The sequence below is a fragment of the Olea europaea genome, chromosome 14 (assembly GCF_002742605.1).
Source record: "Olea europaea var. sylvestris chromosome 14, O_europaea_v1, whole genome shotgun sequence".
Classification (NCBI taxonomy): Eukaryota; Viridiplantae; Streptophyta; class Magnoliopsida; order Lamiales; family Oleaceae; genus Olea; species Olea europaea.
The window spans coordinates 14025427-14036675 of record NC_036250.1 but is presented as its reverse complement, the minus strand read 5'-3'; the positions used below and the strand labels follow the sequence as shown (position 1 = coordinate 14036675).

At 39.5% G+C, this 11249-nt stretch overlaps 1 protein-coding gene across 1 annotated transcript in view; it reads right to left on the bottom strand.

Moving 5' to 3' along the window:
• Nucleotides 1-929: 929 nt before the first annotated feature.
• The window catches only part of LOC111409246 (transcription factor ICE1-like), a 19879-nt gene continuing 9559 nt past the window's right edge, over nt 930-11249 (bottom strand). Inside the window, exons 3-4 of the mRNA XM_023039259.1 lie at nt 1471-1641; nt 930-1179 (exon numbers count right to left, since the gene is read on the bottom strand). Coding sequence (XP_022895027.1) covers nt 1105-1179; nt 1471-1641 — 246 coding nt within the window. The 3' untranslated portion in view covers nt 930-1104. The remainder of the gene's footprint in view (nt 1180-1470; nt 1642-11249) is intronic.

Below are 11249 nucleotides of genomic sequence, written 5' to 3'. Positions count from 1 at the left end.
AAAAAATTTCTTTTTGTTTTTTTTTTTTTTTTTTTTTTTTTTTTAATATTGACAAAAATATTTTACTCTTTTACCGTAAAGTAGGTAGGCCTTGACAACTTAAATATTATAATTTAGACTACTTGAGCGAGTTGGAAAGTTTTATAAATCTTTTTAGTTCGTATCCATATTATTATTTTTCTCTCTGTCAAATTGTTTATGGGTATAAAATTGATACAAGAAGCAAGAGTTCATAAATAATAATTTGGATATCTTAAGAGAATTAAATAAATAATGAGTCCATAGAAAAACGTTAATAAAATTTAAGAAGATGGGTAGAAGCTGAATTGGAATTGAATTGTCAAAACCCGACCAATAAGAGGAATTATGTTATGGGTCTTTATGGCCATTGGTCAAAGGACGCCTCTGAGTCCGACTGCCTGGATTCTCATTCAAACCAATAATATACTTCGACCCTGCCTAATTTTGATTTTTCAAAATGTGGAGAATGCAAAATTTGACTTTGCTTACTTAATGTTTAAAAAGTACAAGAAAGCAAAATTATTTTTAAATATGTGCAATTAAAAAGTATCAATAACTTTTTTTTTTTTAAATGTTATTAACAAAATTTATTCACATACAAATACTATTTTATTAAGAAAATGTACAATTGAAAATGAATTTAAAAAAAAATAAAATAAGACAAAGAAGTACAAAATTATTTTATTTAAAAAATATATGATCGAAAATGAATATGATGAAAAGTAATTTTGAAAAATCAAACAAGGGATGCAGCCACTACTTCACACGAAATCCAATTACCCAGTTAACATTTCTATTTATTAGTGCTTGTTTAAGAATTTCATAGACTAGTATATTCCAAAAAAATAATAATAATAATTTATTTATTTATTTCATCTGTTGTTTTAAATAGAATGGTGATATTTGGATTCATTAAAACAAGTAACTTATTTCTGTTAAATTTGAATAATTAACAGCTATTTATTCAAAACTTACTAATAGATAATGTAACGTGCTCTGCAATCGCATCTTTCCTCAAAGGGATCTGTTTAAAAAACTCGAAATAACACAGAATGCTGTGATTATTTAAAATTGCTGCTTATATCACATCAAAGCATGAAAGCCAGCCAACTCCTGAAGCACCGCTTTTATTTGCTCTGGCAAAGCGTCCCTGCATTGCTGATTAACAGAAAATACGAATTTTATTAGCTGATGGTAAATAGCATTTCTGTGCGTCGAAGTTCACTCCTCGCTTGCTTAATATAAATTTTGCTTTAGGGATACATCAATCTTATTTCTCTGTTCCTGTTTTTACCATTTCCACAGTTGACAGGAGGGAGACTAATTTTGCAGCTGTGGATGAAATAAAAAATAGCAACGCCTTGGTTCCATGTTGATCGTGTAGCAAGGTTATAATTTTAAATGGGAAACGAAGAGAGCTTGAAGAACAATGGGGGAAAAAAAACATACCTCAGCTCGTAGCACATCCAAAGCGAATCCGTTGAAACAGCTGATGACAGCTTGCTGAATGTCCAGCCCGAGGTTGTCCAGAGCCTTCAAAGTGGATTGTAAGAGACCCACTCTACGGTCACAGAACATGTGTATATTGACACCACTCCCTTCTCTCATACTCACCTCAACCTACAAAACTCAGAAAAATAAAAAACAAAAAATAAATAAATAAACAAAAACATATTGGGATCTTTTAAAAAGAAAAATTCTGCATGTCAAAGATATTAGCACGTAAGGATGTACTTATCCGCTGAAACTGGAAGAACACAAAGCTGCATGTAAAGGAATTAATTAGCCCCTCTTTGGCAACCATTATTTTAAAACTTTTTTTCCACATATTCATTTTCAACACACATTTACACGATAAAATATTCTGCATGTAATCCCAAAATTTTTTCCAACATTTTCACCACAAATTCTCCTAAAAATCATAATTCAAAACATTATTTTGGCCAAATAATGGCCATCAAACAGAGGCTTAGTACCATGTTTTCCCTACTAATCTTCTAATAGCCCTCCAAATAGATATACTTATTCTAGAAGAATTAAGAAGCTTACTGCATCAGTTGACAGGAGCAAAAACAGATTCTGTTAATTAAATAGGTGGTTTAAACAGAATTTAGTTAACAGGGCTTATTATATTGTTTTGAAAGGGGGTAAAAATGAGAATGAAAAATTTAACTGTTATGGACCCCACCTAAAAGATAAAAATTCAAATTTGGTGATTTGATGTGATGAATAACGGTCATATTTTTCATTTTAATAGGGAAAGAATGGGAAACAAAAGGGGGCTAAAGCACCAAAATCCTGATGACTCCCAAGAATATAATGGAGAAAGAAATCAACCACAACAAATTATGAAGTGGCAATGGGCACAAGGGTATTAGTGAAGGGAAAGGGGGATACGTAATGGGGTGGTGCAAGAGCTGCACGAGAAGACAATTATATAGAGGATTTTATGTACTTAGACTTACGCAGGACTGATGTCATCTTAGGTATGCAGTGGCTTGGCAATTTAGGAAACATAAGAGGTTAATTGGAAGCTTTTAACCATGAATTGCGAAGGTGTTGAAAGAAGACCCCGAAATCAGCATGACAGGTGCGTCCCTAAAAACAATGATGAGGACTTTACAATAGGACGGCCAAGGGGTTTGGTTGAAGTTGGGGAATTTGACCGAGCTGTGACTGGAGGGGAGAATGACGACCCATCACATATAGAGATTTTTAAGTTCTAAAAAGATACCAGCAAATTTTTGAACCACCTAGAATCTGCCACCAAGCTGTGACATCGACCATGCCATTTGGTGTAAGAGATGTTAGCTACAGGAAACATCTAGCCTAGTGTGAGTCCCTTCTCCAACCCGATTTTATTAGTCAAGAAGGATGGCATTGGGTGCCTTTGCAATTACAACTGTGCCAAACAAATTTCCAATCCTGGTTGTCAATGAGTTACTAGACGAGCTGCACATGGCCATGGTATTTTCTAGGACTTAAAATTCGGTTACCACCAAATCAGGGTGCGGAAGGACTGAAGGAGGATGTACACAAAACTGCATTTCAAACTCATGGGGGCACTATGAGTTCCTCATTTTGCCCTTCAGCCTAATGAATGCCCCGACGACGTTTCAGTCTCTAATGAACCTGTATTTCGAAACTATTTGAGGAAGTGTTGGAATAATAACTAGTTGCAGTAATGTTCAGAACAATAAAATATAGAAATATATAAGACTTATCATCCGATCGAGTCTCGTGACAGCACGATATCTTAAAGTGAAATTATCCGTCGATAATTGCTGCGACCTTCGTGGACAATCACTCTCAGGATACAACGATCGTAAACCACTTATACAGCAATCACGAATGGTTTTTCCAGAACTCTCAATTGTACTCCAAAATATATGTAAAAACCCGAGTATAAGAAAATCAGAATATGAAAATGAAGGATTGATACAAGATGATTTTTCTATTTTTTTTTATTTTTGTGTGTATTTTTCCCAAAACGAGATATGGATTTATATAGGCAGGATGGAAGTAACATTCTCTACCATGATCAGAGATTACTTCAGAATTTTAATGACTGAATAGTGGGTATTTTAATGACTGTTAGTGGGTTTTACAAAAACAAACAGTCAGAAAATACTGGCTAGTTTTACCCATTAAATAATAATAAAAAAATCATTTATTTTAGTCAAGGAAGAAGCCCAAGAACCCAAGGCCCCAATCAAGACATTTTAATATCTGCGTGGGGAGTGACTCGAATCCCTAACGTCCCACACAGATGCCACATTTCTCACCACTTTGACACTTTATCTAATTTAATTATTTCTTTCACATTTTATATTTATACCATAAATATATAACAATCCCCCACATGAAAGAAATAAGATAAATGAAAATATTATTCTGGAATACGGTAGAAATCATGCAGGCTTAGGTGTCTATTAACTTGAACCTTAGCTTTGTATATTCTATCGAGCTTACTAACTGTAGAGTGATTAATGTCTTGAATTCTACAATTATAGTTACAAACTGAGACAATAGAATACACACATGATTTCAAGAAAAATCATTGAGTTCTCGCGGTTGTGTTCATTTCGACCGTGAACTTTCCCAATTTCTTTGAGTGCTCTAGAGAATTCGCCTCAATTCTCATAGGAAGCGGCCCCACTTCCACACTCAAATAGGTGCTACTATCAAGGGTGCACTGTAGTTAAACACCCCACTGAATATCAACTATAGTAAGCATTAAGAGCATTAACTCATCCTCTAATCAATACAGTTGGTACTACGCATCATAGGGAGGGATTTTGAATAAATCCAATGTAGTACCTTCACAGACCACTCCAATAACTTTGTTGTCCCATTGAACCTTGACCATGGAATCTCCAATTGCAAGGTTGGGTTTTCATTATAGGTGATCTAATAAATAATAGGCTTTAGCCCTATCCCCCTTAATGTTTGTTGAATTAGCTCTCTAGCCAATCCTTTGATAAATGGGTCAGCAATGTTATCACTTGACTTCACATAGTCAATAGCTATAATCCCATCCTTAAGCAGCTGACGCACAGTATTGTGCCTCCTACGAATATGTCTAGACTTTCCATTGTAGGATGAATTTTGAGCTCTTGAGATAGCTACTTGACTGACACAATATATTGAAATAGTTGGAAATGGTTTAGACCACAAAAGAACATCCATAAGAAAATTCCTTAACCATTCAGCCTCCTCACCTACCTTATCTAAAGCTATGAACTCAAATTTTATAGTAGATCTAGCAATGCAGGTTTGTTTAGCGGATTTCCAGGAGACAGCACCGCCTGCTAATGTAAATACATATCCACTTGTAGATTTACTTTCATTGGTATCGGAAATCCAATTAGCATCACAATATCCCTCAAGTATAGCAGAGAATTCGGTATAATGTATTCCCCAGTCTAGAGTGTATCTCAAATACCTCAAGACTCGAATGAGAGCATCCCAATGTTCATTGTTAGGATTACTAGTATACATGCTAAGTCTATCGACAGCATATGCTATATCAGGTCTTGTACAATTCATAAGATACATGAGACTGCCGATTACTTTAGCATACTCTAAAGCGGAAACACTAGGACCTGAATGTTTTTTCAAATGACGGCTTGCATCATAAGGTGTTTTAGCAGGAATACAGTTGTATTGATTAAACTTCTGAAGCACCTTTTCTACATAATGTGATTGGGTCAAAATAATTCCTTCAGAATATTTTACTATTTTGATTCCTAAAATAACATCAGCAACACCCAAATCTTTCATTTCAAAGTGCTTGTTCAGAAACTGTTTAGTTTTATTAACCACATCTAAACTAGTTCCCATAATCAGCATATCATCAACATATAAGCAAATTATCACACCATAATTATTTTCAAATTTGCTATATATGCATTTATCTGCTTCATTTATCACATAACCACTTGATGTCAAAACTGTATCAAATTTTTCATGTCATTGCTTAGGAGCTTGTTTAAGGCCATAAAGGGATTTTTTAAATCTACATACTTTATCCTTAAGGCCTTCTACAACAAATCCTTCAGGCTGATCCATATAAATCTCCTCTTCAAAGTCTCCATTTAAAAATGCGGTCTTGACATCCATTTGATGTATAATAAGATCATACGGTGATACAATTGCAATTAACATCCTAATAGAGGTAATCCTAGTAACAGGTGAATAAGTATCAAAGAAGTGAACTCCTTGTTGACCTCCAAAAATGGCTCCAACAGGCATCCTAGCTTTGTCCCCTCGAAACCTGCGCATGTAACACCCGTCAAGAGGCAAAGGCGGCCGGACGAGAAAAAGGTCCGGCGACCGTTTGCACTCCGACGGTCAAGTCAACGGCCGGACGGAGATAGATATAAAGAGTGCAATAGTAGAGAGATAAGGGATTTGGCTAGAGTATTTAGAACATATCTTAAGTTGTGAATTGAATCCATATATATAGAGAAATGATGTGAAATGGGCCAAGGCAGGTTAATGGGCCTAAGTTTGAGCCCAGTATGAGGTGAGCAAAGTGATAGGCACTTCGGCTGGGCTTTTTATGGCCTCGACGGCGCCTCGGCTAGGCTTCTTAGAGCCTCGGCTTTGAGGTCCAACACTAATGGGCCTAGCTCGGGTCCAATAAGGTGGCCCAATATGGAGTGATAATTCATAGGCGTAACAGTAGTCCCCCAAGTCCGAGTCGTGTTATTTATATGCGGGTCGGACTTGAAATCTAAACTCTCAAGTAGGCGAGGTCTTACAGATTGCCTCAGAAAGATGGGTAGCTCCAATAAGCGAGGGCTTACGAATTGCCTCAGAAAATGTGTCAGAATAAGCGAGGACTTACGAATTGCCTCGAAAGATATACTGCGTATACTTTTTCAAAATTTCGACAGCATCTCCTCTGTAATATGGACTAAACCAATCCTGTAATACAATACAATATATCCACAGCACATATACCAAATAAATTTGTGGTCCATTTGCCCCTTTAAATGCTCATAAGGTGTAACATATCGCATTTCTCCAAGATATGTGCAGAGGGCTGTCATGCATTATAATAAATCATATGCTCGCACAGCTCAATGTATCAGTAGTGCTATAGTGAAGCAAGTAACATGATGTCGACAATAAAATGAAAATGATGATAACATGGCATACGTATTGGCTATAATGAAATTAATAAATTACGTGCTAGTAATAATATGGTATTCGTGCTTCGAAGCAACAATATAGTACATAAGCTATGGCAATGATATGTAGTGATGCTGAGGTACTAGTATTGCAATAGTCCCCCAAGTTTGAGTCTAATATTCATTTATGCAATGCGTGGACTTCAATGAAGTAAAGCCAGTGGGTTGGGTAAAAATTGAAAGAATTTTTGAATTCCAAATAATAGTCCCCCAAGTCCAAGTATAGTCATTTATGTCATGGTTGGAGTTAGAAATGCATTGTTGTGAATGAATGATGAAGAAGCCGAGGTAGTTGAATAAACCGAACCTGCGAGGCTTGTGAATGCTGAAATGTGATGAAGCCGAGGTGGTTGAGAAACCGAACCTGCGAGGCTTGTGAAGGCTGAATTGTAAGGCTCAAGCTGTTGATGCACCTGTTGTCGAGGCACCTCCACCATTGACTGGGCTTAGTGTAGTTCACTTTTCACTGTAATCTATTTTCATCACATGCTGTTTTTCTCCAAAGTGTATTGGCCTCGTTAAGCAATTGAACTTAATGTTGATTGAAGAACTAAATAACTTTAACTTGGTACCTTAACTCAAATCACTTAAAACAACTGAATTGTATGCAACTTTCTTGAGTTATGACCAACATTACTTAAGTAAATGAACAACTGTGTGAGCCTCGAACTTAAGCAAATGAACTTTACTTAAACATAATAACTGTAACCTGAAGGGATCCAACGAATGCTGTTGCAACCGAACTTAAGCATAATAACTGTATGAGCCTCGAAATTCAAGTGAAGTGGCTTCTCCCATTGGCGTTCAGCCTCGCCAAAAGGAGGCATGTGCTAGCGCCTCGGAGTTAAAGCGAGGTGGCCCAGAGATGGGACGCGAGCCTCTCCTCCGAGGTGACGACGCATCCCAGACATGGTGGATGGTGCAGCCATGTTGGGGCTATATTAGCTCTCCGACGATAAGTAGATGTAACATGGCTAAGGCAGAAGCAAAATTCTGAACTGAACAGCTGTACTAATACGAATGTAGAGGCTGACCTTGAACTGAATAGCTGTGCTGATAACGAAGCAGAGGCTGACTCTGAACTGAACATAATAGATGTATACCAGCTGTTGACTTTTTAAGATCCGCTGAGTGTATGGTTGCTGCTGTGGTTGTAGGTTCAGCTGTCTCTACGGAACCGCTGACTCAGAGGACTTAGCATGGGAGATGCTAAAGGTTGTGAAGCTGAAGGTTGGGACGCAGCTTCGACTGAGGTGCTGAAGCTTCAATGCCTGCTTGAGGAAGGAGCTCATCTGCCACCGATGCGCTGACCCACAGGGGACGACACGTTGGGAGATGGCTAAAGTTTTGTAAAGCTCAGGAGGAAACACAGCCACCGAGGCGATAACCCACAGGGGACTCCGCGTCAGGTGTGTCTAACCTTTGTAAAGCTGAGTAAGGAGCTCATCTGCGATCGATACGGGAGATGGCTAAAACTTTGTAAAGTTTAGGAGGGAATGCAGCCACTGAAGCGATGACCCATAGGGGACTCCGCGTCAGGTGTGACTAAACTCTGTAAAGCTAAGTAAGGAGCTCATCTACGACCGATGCGGGAGATGGCTAAAGCTTAGGAGGAAACGCAGCCACCAAGGCGATGACCCGCAGGGGACTCCGCGTCAGGTGCGTTTAAACTTTGTAAAGCTGAGTAACGAGCTCATCTGCGATCGATGCGGGAGATGGCTAAAGCTTTGTAAAGTTTAGGAGGGAATGCAGCCACTGAAGCGATGACCCATAGGGGACTCCGCGTTAGGTGCGGCTAAACTCTGTAAAGCTGAGTAAGGCTCATCTGCGACCGATGCGGGAGATGGCTAAAGCTTAGGAGGAAACGCAGCCACCAAGGCGATGACCCGCAGGGGACTCCGCGTCAGGTGCGTTTAAACTTTGTAAAGCTGAGTAACGAGCTCATCTGCGATCGATGCGGGAGATGGCTAAAGCTTTGTAAAGTTTAGGAGGGAATGTAGCCACTGAAGCGATGACCCATAGGGGACTCCGCGTTAGGTGCGGCTAAACTTTGTAAAGCTGAGTAACGAGCTCATCTGCGATCGATGCGGGAGATGGCTAAAGCTTTGTAAAGTTTAGGAGGGAATGTAGCCACTGAAGCGATGACCCATAGGGGACTCCGCGTTAGGTGCGGCTAAACTCTGTAAAGCTGAGTAAGGCTCATCTGCGACCGATGCGGGAGATGGCTGAAGATTGGTAAAGCTTTCGCAACGCTACAACTGAGGCGATGACCCGTAGGGGACTCTGCGTCGGGAGGGTTGAAGCTTCGTCAAGCTGTGGACAGCATTTGGTGAGGCGGGAGATAGACATCCTGTGAATAAGTCTCGAACTATAGGAGCCTTAGTGACTTGCCTCAGAATGACGAGGACTTTGAGTCGGGCTCTGCGATAGTGAGAAGTGAGGAAGACATCTTGTGGAGCCTTGAATGAATATTTGACGAATTGTCAAACTGTCGGAGTCTTATAAACTGGCCTCGGATAGACGAGGACTTAAAGATAGCTCGGCGATAGTGAGGCGGGGAATAAGCATCCCACGAAGCCAGGGATAAATATCTGATAATTTGCCTCGTCCTTTATTCAAGGAACATAGACTTATAAGATACCGTCTCTTCCTTTATTCAAGAAACGAGGACTTGTAACATATCGCCTCTTTCTTTATTCAAGAAATGAGGACTTCGGATTGTGGCCTCTTCTTTAAGTGATGGTGGGTTGGTTCGGTAATTCTTCCACTTAAAATTATAGCCTTGGCGATTAGTAGTTGAAAGGGCCTTGAATAAGAGAAATCTCTGCTTAAGCATCTCATTGTACACTTTGTGGGCCTTTCCCAATATAGTGAGATGGCCGAGGTTTGTAGTCTGCCCGCAAAGTTGTCAAAATTTATAGTAGCACATCTCACGCATCTTCCACATTTGGTCATAGTAGAAAATGGAATAAATCCACTAGGATGCGAATTAAAGAATTTGACAGGCTCAAATTTTTCGCTTGGACATTGCCTCTCAATAACTCCCAACGGAATGCCATGCCCAAGACCCCAATTGAAGCCACACTAGATTGCATAATAAGTTAATAACCTTTGTTTGATTGTTGGCACAAGCTTTATGTCATTGCAACCTCAAATTTTGTTGTGGAAAATTAACAGTCGTGTCGTTGTGAACGGTAAACCTCATGGATCTGCCCAAGTTGATTGCAGAGGCCGAAGTAGAAGGACCCGAAAGAACCGAAGCCGGGAAGAGCAAAAGTCTGGGAAAACAGAAGTTGAAGGGCGGAAGGCTGAGGTGGGTAAAAAACCGAAGTCATCCTTCTAGACGATTCCAGCAGCCGAAGTGAAAGCCCCCAAAGTGGAAGAACCGAACTGAAAAGATTGAAGTGGAAGGCTGAAATCTGTCTTCTGCTGCGATTTCAGCTAACCGAAGTGTTCAACAAGCCCAGGTGATTGAACATACTTGGAAGGGTTGTGAAAGATGCCAAAATTTACCTCATAGGTAAGTCAATTGTAGCAGCCAGAGTGAAAGAGCCGAAGTGGGTGGAAGAACCGAAGTCTCTTTTTGTTATGATTACGGCAAACCCGCAAAAATGGAATGTTAAAACAAGGCCGAAGTGAGAAGAATCGAGGTGGTAGAGCTGCAGAACCGGGAAGCTGAAGCGTGAGGTCGAAGCAAGAATCGAAGCGGGTGGAACCGAAGTCATCCTTCCATGGTTATTCTAGCAAACTAGATGTCCAAATGACTCCAGCAGCCGAAGTGGACGGACCGAATTAGAAGGGTCAAGTGGAAGGATTGAAGTCTATGATTACAGCAAGTCGAAGTGTTCAAGAAGCCCAGCTGCCTTAATATATTTGGAAGAGATGTGGGCCAAGAGAAATAAACTTGTTGAGCTCAATATTTCTGTGGCTCAATGAAAATAAATGATAGTATTCATACCCATTACTGGATCTCAATTAGAAGCTTTTAAGCCCTTCTTTCTTCGTGGACTGTTGGGCCAGACTTTAAGAATTAAAACCAACCACTTAATGGTATGACCCGGCCCAACAAGAAGACAATAAGCAGCACGTGGAGTAGCTGAAATCTGATGGCAAGTAGGTAGCAAAAGTCTGGAAAAATAGAGATTGACAGCCCATCCTACATGCTACCATCAAATCTTATACCCATCAACATTAAATGCCAAAATCCGGTGGCCAATATCAGAACTCATGCATCTCCGGCCACATGGAGTTTTTCGTGCATCAACAGCTTCATGGGATGAGAAAATATTTCGGTTTGGGACATTTCATCGAACATCCATTGGGCGATCAAAAATGGAGTGATTTGTAGCAATTAATTTGTAAACACTTTTTTTCTCTCCCACTCTTCCACCATCTTCACAACAACCATAAATTCAAACCAATCATTTCAAGAGGAAAAGAACTTGAGAATAAAAGTGCTTACCGGACAGCTTTTTGCAAAGCCTGTTGCCATGGCAGTGGAGAGGCTCAACAATGTAGCATGCTGGGCTG